At 37.7% G+C, this 13,309-nt stretch overlaps 1 protein-coding gene across 2 annotated transcripts in view; it reads right to left on the bottom strand.

The window, feature by feature from the left end:
* CPD (carboxypeptidase D) overlaps positions 1 to 13,309 on the bottom strand; it is a 71,742-nt gene that overhangs the window by 39,542 nt on the left and 18,891 nt on the right. For both annotated transcript variants that reach the window (XM_082443397.1, XM_082443396.1), the window contains exons 3-4: positions 942 to 1,084; positions 94 to 263 (exon numbers count right to left, since the gene is read on the bottom strand). In XM_082443397.1, the coding sequence (XP_082299523.1) occupies positions 94 to 263; positions 942 to 1,084 (313 nt within the window). The remainder of the gene's footprint in view (positions 1 to 93; positions 264 to 941; positions 1,085 to 13,309) is intronic.

Genomic DNA, 13,309 nt, shown 5'->3' with positions numbered 1-13,309 from the left:
CCAGATGCAGTAAATAAGATCTCCAAGAGTATACTTCTCTTCTTAGATATAAACGGAAACTTGACATTTTAAGAGTCTAGTTTAAATTCTTACCCAGTTAAAACTGCTGTAATGTTATAAGTTCCAGGAACAAGTAATCGGTGGAAATCACCAAATCTTCCTGTTGTGATATTATGATTTATACCAGCTACTGAGATGGTTGCATTCTCTAAGCCAGCTCCTGTTACTGAATCTTTAACAAATCCTTTAACTCCAATGTGGACCTAAAAAAACAGGAATCAAAGTAGACTGCTCAGAGACAGTCAGTTTGGAAGGCAAGAGAAAATAACCTCTCTGCATTGATGCTAGAATTTTTAAAAAATAAGGTTACTCCTCTAGCTCCCTGAAATATTTTTCAGTCCCTCCAAGTTAAAATAAAATACAAACCAAAAAAATTAAATCCTTAAACTTAAGTCATCTGAAATCTAGACTGGTAAAATGCTTTTGAAATTCCTTCTCCTCAAAGCCAGACTTCTGCTTTTATCAACAAGATATAAGTAATCATTTCTGATATATCCAATAGTATATTAGTCTGCCTGATATTTAAATTAAACTTATGTCCATGGTTCATATAATGGTAAAGGTTCTCTAGCAAATATGATCGAATGGCATTGTAAGAATCTGGTACTACAAATTTTGCTAATTATTTCAGGTTGTAAAAGTGTTGTAAGACAGTCAAAAGAAGCCCTCCAGAGGAAAAGAGCTGGGGGGAAGGATAACAGAGGCATGGCTAGAATATGTTCTAATAGATTCTAATATAATCATTTCTAAATATAATCTACAATCTTAAATAATAAAAACAAAAATAAATGGTATCTAGAATAAACTGTTGTTCATATACACAAATTTCTCCCTTATTTAATCAATTATTACCATACGCCAACCTTCCATTCAGCTTTTACCTTTTCAATCAATGTGATCAAAGACTCACGATTGTTCTCCCATTCTTGCTGAAGCTGCGAGGCTGGTGGGTACTTGCAACAAGACAGTTCTAATGTGATTTCAAAACAGTTGGCCCATAGATAATTGTAATCTTGCATGCCACCTGAAACATGAAGGAAAAAATAAGTTTATTCTCAGAATTCTACTCTCAAAAAGAGCATAGAAATTAAATCAGTCATCTCTGCATGTATAAATTCTCTTTTCATTAAATTGTTTGAAATTGGAGAAGGCTCTTGAATTATAGAGGACACTAACAAGGAAGGCGAAAGGAATACACCTTGGAAAGGAATATACATAAAGGAAATACATTTGACTGATAGGATAAACAGATATAAAGAGCATGAATATGATAGTTAATAACAATGGCAATAATGATAACCACTCTACATTTGAGTGTTTACTATATGCCAGCTCTGTTCTATGACCTTTATGTGTATTAACATTTAATCTTTACAAAAACTTTTTGAGGTAGGTATTGCTATTTCACCCATTTTACAGATGTGAGAAGTAAGGCACAGAGAGGTGAAGATTTTTGACAAAATGAACATGAAGAATACTCATGATCTTAAAGTTATAAAGGGTATTCACAGCAAAGCATTATTAAGGGCTTACTATTCTAACTGTACTCCCTGTATCACAAAGGTGACAAGAAGGGTCTGGATCAAAGTGGTAGAGTAGAAAGATCCTGAGCTCAACTCCTCATATAGGCACACTAAAATTACAACTACTTACAGAACAACCACCTCTGAAACAGCCTGAAGAATAACAGAAAAGATTTTCCACAGCTAAAGATATAAGGAAGGAGCCACAATAAAATGGGGTGGGTGGGTGGAGATGCAGTCTAGTCAGGGCCCACACCCCTGGTGCAACGACGCACAAGCAGGAGGAATATCACAACTGTGACAGTCATCCCTGAGGAGTATGGAGTCCAAGACCAACATTGAGCTCCCTAGCCCAGGGTCCTGAATTAGGAAGACAAGCCTCCAAAATGTCTGGCTTAAAAGCCAGTGGGGCTTATGTTCAGGAGTACCAGAGAGCTGTAGGAAACCAAGACTCTGCTCATAAGGGTGCATGCAAAAATACACTCGCTCCAAGTCCCAGCACAGAGGCAACAGTTTGAAAGGCACCTGAATCAGACACACTTGCTGATATTGGATAGCCTCCAGGAGAGGCAGGAGGCAGCTGGGACTCCCCCTGGGGACTGAGATGCTGGCAGCAGCCATTTTTGTGATCTCATTCTATCATGCTGACACCAGCACTGACAGGCATCATTCTGGAATCCTCTTTCGAGCCTATTAGAGCCAGGGGCCTGCCTCACCCACTAGCATGCCCACAGTGGTCAAACAATGCTGAGCATCACAGTCAGTCATGCTGGGGCCTGCCCCGACCATCAATGTGCCCAAGCAGTTGGCCCTGCCACAACAGAAAGGCACAAGCAGCCCTCATAGGGAACACCCCTGAAGTGTCTGCCCAGAGGGGAGCAAGCTGCTCAGCCCATAGGACATCTCCAACATAAAGTCACTTCTCCAAGATCGGAAGACATAACAGACCTATTTAATACAAAGAAAATCAACACAGGAAATTAGGCAAAATGAAGAGACAGAGGAATGTGCTCCAAATGAAACAATAAGACAAAACCTCAGAAAAAGACCTAAATGAAATGGAGATAAGCAACCTACCTGATAAAGAGTTAAAGGTAATGATCATAAAGATGCTCACTGAACACAGGAGAAGAATGGCTGAACACAGTGAAAACTTCAACAAAGAGTTGGAAAATATAAAACAGACCAATTAGGGCTAAAGAATACAGTAACTAAAATGAAAAATAGGACTTCCCTGGTGGCGCAGTGGTTAAGAATCTGCCTGCCAATGCAGGGGACATGGGTTCGATCCCTGGTCCGGGAAGATCTCACATACCGAGAAGCAACTAAGCCTGTGCTCCACAACTACTGAGCCTGCGCTCTAGAGCTTGCATGCTGCAACTACTGAGCTGCGTGCTGCAACTACTGAAGCCCGTGCACCTAGAGCCTGTGCTCTGCAACAAAAGAAGCCACCGCAATGAGAAGCCTGTGCACCGCAACGAAGAGTAGTCCCCACTCGCCACAACTAGAGGAAGCCCGCGTGCAGCAACGAAGACCCAATGCAGCCAAAAATAAATAAAATTTAAAATAAATAAATAAATAAGTAAATAGAAAGGGACACATGAATTTTTTTTAAAAAATAAAAATAAAATGAAAGATACACTAGAGGGAATCAACAGTAGATTTGATGATACAGAATAATGTACCAGTGATCTGGAAGACAGAGTAGTAAAAGTTACCCAAGCTGAACAGGAAAAAAAAAATGAGGATAGTTTAAGTGACTTCTGGGACAACATCAACCATATTAACATTTGCGTTATAGGGTCCCAGAAAGAGAAGAAAGATAAAAAAGAGAAGAGAACTTATTTGAAGAATTAGTAGCTGAAAACTTCCCTAACCCGTGGAACGAAACAGACATCCAGTTCCAGGAAGCACAGAGAGTCCCAAACAAGATGAACACAAAGAGGTACACACCAAGACACATATTTAAAATGTCGAAAATTAAATATAAAGAGACTCATAAAAGTATCAAGAGAAAAACAACTAGTTACATTTAAGGAAACTCCCATAAGACTATCAGCTAACTTTTCAGCAGAAGCTTAGCAGGCCACAAGGGAATGGCATGATATACTCAAAGTGCTGAAAAAAAAAATACAACCAAGAATACTCTACGCAGCAAGATTATCATTCAGAATTGAAGGAGAGATAAAGAGTTTGACAGACAAACAAAAGCTAAAGGAGTCCATCACCAATAAACCAGCCCTTCAAGAAATGTTAAAGGGACTTCTCCAAGCAGAAAAGGCCACAACTAGAAGTAAGAAAATGAATAAAGAAAAAATCTCAATGGCAAAGACAAACATATAGTAAAAGGTAGTGTATCAACCACTTATAACTCTAGTAGAAAGGTTAAAAGACAAAAGTAGTAAAATCATCTATATCTACAATAAATAGTTAAGGGATACACAAAATAAAAAGATATAAAATATGCATCAAAACATAAAATGTGGTGTAGGGGTGGGGGGAGTAAAAATGTAGGGCTTTTAGAATCCCTTCAAACTTAAGAGATCATCATAAAATAGACAGCTATATACAAAGGTCATTATACATGAACCTCAAGGTAACCACAAACCAAAAACTGTTAAGAGATACACAAAAAATAAAGAGAAAGGAATCCAAACATAACACTAAAAATAGTCATCAAATCACAAGGGAAGAGAGACAAGAGAAGGAAGGAACAAAGAACAACTACAAAAAAACCCAGAAAAACAATTAACAAAATGGCAATAAGTATATACCTATCAATTATTACTTTAAATGTAAATGGACTAAATGCTCCAATCAAAAGACACAGGACGGCTGAATGGATAAAAACATAAGACCCATATAAGAGACTCACTTCAAATCTAAAGACACACACAGACTGAAAGTAAAGAGATGGAAAAAGATATTCCACTCAAATGGAAATGAAAAGAAAGCTGAGGTAGGAATACTTATATCAGACAAAATAAACTTTACAACAAAGACTGTAACAAGAGACAAAAAAGGGAATGTCATAATGATAAAGGGATCAAGCCAACAAGAGCACATAACACTTGTATATATCTGTATGTCCGACACAGGAGAACTTAAATACATATAGATAGCAAATATTAACAGACATACAAAGAGAAAGACAGAACACAATAGTAGTAGGGAACTTTAACATATTTTCATAAATAGATTGATCATCCAAACAGAAAAATCAATAAGGAAATACTGGCCTTAAACAACACATCAGACCAGTTTGACTGAATAAATATATACAGAATAGTCCATCCAAAAACAGCAGAATATACATTCTTTTCAAGTGTACATAGAACATTCTCCGAAATAGATGACATGCTAGGCCACAAAACAAGTCTCAATAAATTTAAGAAAACTGAAATCATATTAAGCATTCTTTTCTGATCACAATAATTAGAAATCAGTTACAATAAGAAAAATGGGAAAAACACAACCATGTGGAGGTTAAACAACATGCAACTAAACAACCAATGGGTCAATGAAGAAATCAAAGAGGAAATAAATAAATACCTTGACACAAATAAAAAAGAGATGGCCCAAATAAATAAAATCAGAAATGAAAGAGAAGTTACAACAGACACCACAGAAATACAAAGGATCATAAGAGATTACCATGAAAAATTCTATGCCAACAAACTGGACAACCTAGCAGAAATGGATAAATTCCTAGAAACATACAATCTTCCAAGACTGAATCAGGAAGAAATAGAAAATATGAACAGACTGATTACCAATAATAAAATTGAATCAGTAATCAAAAAACTCCCAAGAAACAAAAGTCCAGGGCCAGACAGCTTCACAGCTGAATTCTACCAAACATTTAAAAAAGAGTTAATACTTATCCTCCTCACACTATTCCAAAAAGTTGAAGAGGAAGAATCACTACCAAATTTGTTCTACAAGGCCAGCATTACCCTGGTACCAAAACCAGACAAAGACACTACAGAAAAAGAATATATTCCTGATGTACACAGATGCAAAAATCTTCATTTCTTACAACAGATGAACCTACATCAACACATCATTACTACCCAAAGTCCATAGTTTACATTAGGGTTCATTCTCGGTGTTGTATATGCTATGAGTTTTGACAAATGTATAATGACATGTTTCCCCATTATAGTATCATACACAGTGGTTTCACTGCCCTAAAGATCCTCTATGCTCCACCTATTCATCCCGTCCTCCTCCCTAACCCCTGGCAACCACTGATCTTTTTACTATCTCCATATCGCTTTGCCTCTTTCAGAGTGTCATATAGTTGGAATCATATAGTATGTAGCCTTTCCAGATTGGTTTCTTTCATTTAGTAATAGGTATTCAAGGTTGCTCTGCGTCTTTTTTTTTTTTTTGGCTGCGCAGCTTGCAGGATCTTAGCTCCCTGACCAGTGATCGAAACTGGGCCCCCTGCAGTGGAAGTGTGGAGTCCTAACCACTGGACTGCCAGGGAATTCCCTCCTCCATGTCTTTTCATGGCTTGATAGCTCATTTCCTTTTAGTGCTGAATAATATGCCTTTGTCTGGATGTACCACAGTTTATTTTACCCATTCACCTACTGAAGAATATCTTGGCTGCTTCCAAGTTTTGACAATTATGAATAAAGTTTACTATAAACATCTATGTGCAGGTTTTTGTGAGAACATAAGTTTTCAACTCCTTTGGTTAAATACCAAGGAGAAAAATTGCTGGGTTGTATGATTAGAGTATGTTTAGTTTTGTAAGAAACCACCAGACTATTTTCCAAAATGGCTGTACCATTTTGCATTCCCACCAATAATGAATGAGAGTTCCTGTTGTTCTACATCTTCACAAGCATTTGCTGTTGTCAGGGTTCTGGATTTTGGCCTTTCTGATAGGTGTGTAGTGGTAACTTGTTTTAATTTGCATTTCCCTGATGACATATGACGTGGAGCATATTTTCATGTTTATTTGCCATCTGTCTATCTTTGTTGGTGAGATGTCTGTTAAGGTCTTTGGCCCATTTTTTAATGCAGTTGTTGTTTTCTTAGTATTGAGTCTTAAGAGTTTTTTATATATTTTGGATAACAGTCCTTTATCAGATGTGATTGCCTTCTTTTTTAGGCTGAATAATATTCCTTTGTATGTATATACCAAATTTTCTTTATCCATTCATCTGTCAATGAATATTTAGGTTGCTTCTTGGCAATTGTGATTAACACTGCGATGAACATGGGTGTACAAATATCTTTTCAAGATCCTGTTTTCAATTCTGTTGTACTTACACCCAGAAGTGGGATTGTTGAATCATATGGTAATTCTATTTTTAACTTTTTGAGGAAGCTCCATACTGTTTTCCATAGCAACTGCACTATTTTATATTCCTACCAACTGTGCCAAGTTGTGCAACTGCACTATTTTATATTCCTACCAACTGTGCAAACTCCACATCCCCATCAACACCTGCTATTTTGGTTTTTTTTTTTTTTTTTTTTTAATTAATTTATTTTATTTTTGGCTGTGTTGGGTCTTCGTTTCTGTGCGAGGGCTTTCTCTAGTTGCGGCGAGCAGGGGCCACTCTTCATCGCGCTGCGCGGGCCTCTCACTATCGTGGCCTCTCTTGTTGCGGAGCACGGGCTCCAGACGCGCAGGCTCAGTAGTTGTGGCTCACGGGCCCAATTGCTCCGCGGCATGTGGGATCTTCCCAGACCAGGGATCAAACCCGTGTCCCCTGCATTGGCAGGCAGATTCTCAACCATTGCGCCACCAGGGAAGCCCTATTTTGGTATTTTTGATAGTGGTCATCCTAAGAGGTATAAGGTGATATCTCATTGTGGTTTTGATTTGCTTTTCCCTGATCATTAATGATATTAAGCATCTTTTCATGTGTCTGTTGGCCGTTTATATGTTTTTTGAAGAAATGTCTATTCAAGTCCTTTGTCCGTTTATTAATCAGATTACTTGTTTTTTGTTGAGTTGTAGGAGTTCTTTATATATTCTGAATATTAACCCCTTATGGGGTTAATATTTGGTTTGATATATGGTAAGCAAATATTTTCAGTAGGCTGCCTTTTCACTCTGTTGATTGTCTCCCTTGCTGCACAGAACATTGGAGGGTTTTGAGCAGAGGTGTGATATAATCTGAACAGCCTTTTTAAAAGATCATTCTGACTGCTGAGTGAAAAATGACTATAGGGAAACAAAAAGGAAAGCAGGAAGATGAATTAGAAGAGAATGATGGATTTGACTAGGTTGCTGGTAATGGTGATAAAGCAGAGAGATTTGGATGTAGAAAGGACTTGTTTAAAAGGAATCAAGGATGGTGTTTAGATTTTTGGCTTGAGAAACTAGGGAGACAGTGTTATTAGTGTCATTAACTGAGAGGATGAAGGAGAACAAAGGAAACAGATATGGCATGCCTAAGGCTCTGTCTTTGATCCTCTTCTCTTTCTTCACTTATGCCCTTGGTGTCTCATGCAGCCCCATGGGGTTTAAATATTATCTACCGGCTGACAACTCTCAAATTTCTATGTCCAGCCTACACCTCTTTCCCAGAATCCAGACTTGTCCATCCAATTGCCTACTCAATATCTCTACTTGGATATTACAAACCTAACATATTCTCATCTTCCCTAAACCAGTCTCTCCCATGATGGTCAATGGCACTAGAAGAATTTAGTTGCTCAGGCCCAAAGCCCTGGAGTCACATCCCACATCTAAAGCATCAGGAAATCGTGCTAGTTCTAACTTCAAAATATATCCAGAATCCCAAGATTTCTCCTCACCTCTACTGCTGCTGCCCTAATACAAGCCACAATCGTTTCTCCACCTGGATTTCTGCAATCACTCTTAATAGGTCTCCCTGTTCCTGCCCTAGCCGTTCTATGTTCTTTTCTCAACAGAGGTGCCAGAGGAATTCCGCTAAAATGTAAGTCGGATGTTATTCCCCTATACAATGACTCTCTATTTCACTCAGACTAAGAGCCAAAGCCTAAGCCTCTGCATGATTTGTCCACCACCACTCCCCTTCCCTCTCTAACCTCCTTTTATACTCTCCCCATCACTGGCTGTGCACCAGCCACACTGGCTTCCCCGCTGTTCACTGGATACACTAGGTACCTCCTGACTTTGGGTCTTTGTTCTAGCTGTTTCCTTTGCCTGGTATGCTCTTCCCCCAGATATCTCTACTTGACTAACTCCCTCCCCTCACCTTCAGCTATTTGCTCCAATTTCAACTTGACAATTAGGCTCACCTTGATCTCCCCACTTAAAGTTGCTCCTTACTTCTCCCCATCGCTGTCCCCAAGCCCATCTCACCAGCACTCTCACCCTTTTCTACTTTTTTCTTTTTTTTCTACAGTACCTAACAATTTACCTATTATGTTCCTTATTTAGTGCCTGTTCCTCCTTGCTAGATTATAAGCAACACAAGGGCAGAATATTTGTTATGCTCATTGATGGATATTCCAAGCACAAGAACAGTACCAGGCACATCGTATTCCTTCAGTAAATATTTGTTGAAGGAATGAAAGTAAGTAGGCTGGGTCAGTGGGAAATTAAGACTTCTGTTTTGAATGCATTAAATTTGAGATTCCCATTGACCATCCATGTGGAGATGTCAAATAGACTTTGTCTTCGTAAAATATATGTGCAGGTTTACCACTACCACAAGCCCAGTAACTTTGTCTTAACCTTTTTTCTTAGAAGGCAAGCTATCCATCTTTTGGTTTTCTCTTATCTTCCAGCATCTTGGCACTTACTTTGGGTCTGGAAGAAAAACGGTGAGATGCTGATTTTCACATCCCTACCAGTCATATTTAGTCATTAAGTGACATAAGTCACCTTCAGTCATTGTTGACCTCTGATCATCTTTGGTAACTCTGACTCACATGTACACATACATATGTTATTCATTGTATATCTTATTTATTAATCTCCAATATTTACTACTGTATTGGTCACAGTACAATGGTCATTGTAAGTCATTAAACTAAGATTATAGGGATTTATAAATAGGAGACATATTTCCATTCAGAGTTTAGAGTCTTGGTGAGGAAAAGAAACACAGAACACATACAAATAATTTCAGAGCAATACAAATGTGAACTAATCTATTTTTCTGCTTATGTAAAACTTAATAGAAAAAAAATCTTCCCGTCTAAGGAAAAAAAAACTTAATAGCTGAATTAAATTGCAAACACAGTCAACTCACGCTTTAATTATGCCAGAATGCAGTGAAGTAGACTACTTATAATACTATAATCACCAGGCTTGAGTCCTAGCATTCTTTTGTCTACCCCTTGATTGTGTTACTTCAGCAGTAATTTAAGAAATACTAGCTAACAGCAACAAGAAGACAAAGCTTACAGTCATATTTTAGAGTGTTATCTAATCATCTTTTTAGATGTAACTTTAATAGGACTGTAACTAGCCAGCTCCAATCAATAACACGTACAAACATATGCCCAGGGTAAGGGTGGGGAGGAAGGACAGAAATCTTTTAAAAATAAGACCTAGTTCTCAGAGAAGAAACTACATTCAGTGGCCTCTGGTCCTACAGATCACATTTTATATAAATAGTGATTTTGTAACATATAACTCTACGAACAATCTAAAACTAAAGGTCTGATTCATGATGACAAATCTCTTTTTGTAGATTCTATAGATTTGGGGAAATATTACAGTGACTAGTGTACCTAACTGTAACACATCTTCATAGAATTAATATTAACTTTACCATGTGGAACCTAGTGGAGATATATAATAGAATATTAATGAAATCTTGACATATGTTTCCCAAATTTTCCTTTGATAAGACACTACCCAACAGAAAGTCATGTAAAATGATGTTGGAAATAAAAGGATGACTGTGTAAAAACAATACAAAATGTCTTTCCTATACTTCAGCAATAATCAGAAAATGTAACAGAAGAAAGATGCCAGCAACAAAACCCACAACATGTATAGGATTCAATGTAATAAAATGCATAATATAAATCAACGTTATAAAATTTTACTAAGGGATGTAAATTTCATGCTTCCAGATAGGAGGCTTATAACAATATCAAATTTCCCTGAAATTAATTTACAAGCATCATGCAGAAAAATAGATATTTATTGGAACTGGACAAAATGATCTGGAATTTGGAAAAATAAATGGGTGAGAATATCCAAGAAAACATTAAAAAATTAAAATGATAATAGAGACTTGCATTGCCAAATATTACAATGTATTATAAAACCATATTTACTAAAGCAGTGCAATTAAGATGTCAAAATAAATAAACCAGCAGAACAAAATAGAAAGCACAATAACAGAAACAAAAGCATTTGGGATATAATTAAAGACATTTAAAACCAACGGGGAGGGCTTCCCTGGTGGTGCAGTGGTTAAGAATCTGCCTGTCAATGCAGGGGACACGGGTTCAAGCCCTGGTCCAGGAGGATCCCACATGCCATGGAGCAACTAAGCCCATGTTCCACAACTACTGAAGCCCGCACGCCTGGAGCCTGTGCTCTGCAACAAGAGAGGCCACCGCAATGAGAATCCTGTGTACCGCAACAAAGAGTAGCCTGCGCTCGCCCCAAAGAGAGAAGGCCTGCACGCAGCAAGGAAGACCCAATGCAGCCAAAAATAAATAAAATTAAAAAAAAAAAAAAAACCAACGGGGAAAGAATTAGTAACTGTTACATGGATAACTGGTTAACTGTGTGACAAAAGTATAGGTGAGATTTATCTCAGATCACACCAAATAAAGGCTTAAGTCCACATGGAACATGATGTAAAAATGTAGCCATAAACAAAATCAGAAGCCAACTAGTATTTTTATACTCTCAGGATGAGGAAAGCCTTTCTAAGTATGACAGCAAAGTAGTATAAAGCCATAAATGATAGATTTAACTACCTAAAAACTGTAAACTATCTGTTGATCAAAAAACTGCCTTAGGGCTTCCCTGGTGGCGCAGTGGTTAAGAATCTGCCTGCCAATGCAGGGGACATGGGTTCGAGCCCTGGTCTGGGAAGATCCCACATGCCACGGAGCAACTAAGCCCGTGAGCCACAACTACTGAGCCTGCGCGTCTGGAGCCTGTGCTGCGCAACAAGAGAGGCCGCGACAGTAAGAGGCCCACGCACCGCAATGAAGAGTGGCTCCCACTCGCCGCAACTGGAGAAAGACCTCGCACAGAAACGAAGACCCAACACAGTCAAAAATAAATTAAAAAAAACAAAAACAAAAACAAAAACCGCCTTAAAAAGGTAAAAAAAAAGACTGAAAAAAAACCCCAGATAAAAATAAAGGCATATAGAATATTGCTGGGTAACAATTTAGCAATATGTATATAAAATCTTTAAAATAGGCATGACCTTAACACAGAAATTCATTTTCCAGGAATTTATTCTAAGATAACAGCTACAGCGATAAGGACTATAGTGTTTAACTTGAAGGAGAATAAAACAGGGAACAACTTGAAGGTCCAAAAATGGTGGACCAGTTTAGTAAATATGATATAAAATGGGCTACTATGCAATAATTTAAAATGTTACAGACACACACTTATGGTCATGATATTGACCATGTAATAATAAAAAAGGTTATAAAACAGCATATACAAGATACATCTTTTTGTAGGATACTTTAAATTTTATTCTTCTTTGAAGCCTACAGAGTTTCTCAGTTCCCCTTTACCCAAGTATGAAGTAACCGATCCAAAACAACTTTGACAATCTCTCTGATCTACATGCTGCTTTACAGCTTTTTTTAAAACTTAGGTTTATTGTGGTATAATTTATACACTGTAATCCCTTTTAAATGTACAGTGCAATGTGTACAGTCATATAACCACTTCCACAATCAAGATACAGAACATTTGCATCACCCCAGAAAGTTCCCTCTCCTCTGCTCCCAGGCCCTGGGCAACCACTAATTTAATTTCTTTCCCTATATTTTTGCCTTCTCCAGAATTTCATATAAATGAAGTCATACAATGTATAGTCTTTTGTATCAGGCTTCTTGCACTTAGCCTAACACTTTTGATAGTCATTCATATTGTTATATATACAAATTCTCCTTTTTATTATTATATAGTCCATTGTATGGATATAGTACAATTTGTTTATCCATTCACTATGTGGCAGGTATTTGACTTGGTTTCGGCTTTTGGCGATTATGAATAAAACTGTGCCAAAGTCTTAGTGTCAACATATTTTTTCATGTCTTTTGGGTAAATACCTAGGAGAAACATGGTTGCATCATGTGGTAAGTGTAAATTTAACCTCATAAGAAACTGTCAAACTGTTTTCCAAAGTGGCTGTACCATTTCACGCTCCCCCCATCAAGGTATGAATGTTCCAATTGCTCTGCAACCTTAACTAACAAGCTGCTCAAGCAACTGGTCAGCCTTTTTTAATTTTAAGCATCCTGGTGGGTGTATAGTGGTATCTCATTGTGGTTTCAATCTGTATTTCCCTGACAACTAATGACAGTTGACACCCTATGATATCTTTATTCATGATCTATTTTGGGAGACCTTGGAAGCCAGAGATTATGAGATTGCAGACAGGAGAGAGCTCAAAAAAGGGATTCTATGAAGTTTTTTATGAACTCCTGGGCTCAACTCTGAACTGCACATGTAAGGGTCTGACCCTAAACAACATACCAAAAGCATTGGGAATTGATCTACAGAACAGACCACTGACCAGGTCTCAGACTGCTCCCTGGGTGGT

The sequence above is a fragment of the Balaenoptera physalus genome (assembly GCF_965194825.1).
Source record: "Balaenoptera physalus genome assembly, chromosome: 20".
NCBI classification, from domain to species: Eukaryota; Metazoa; Chordata; class Mammalia; order Artiodactyla; family Balaenopteridae; genus Balaenoptera; species Balaenoptera physalus.
Note: the sequence above shows the minus strand (reverse complement) of the source record. Positions and strands in the feature narration are given on the sequence as shown.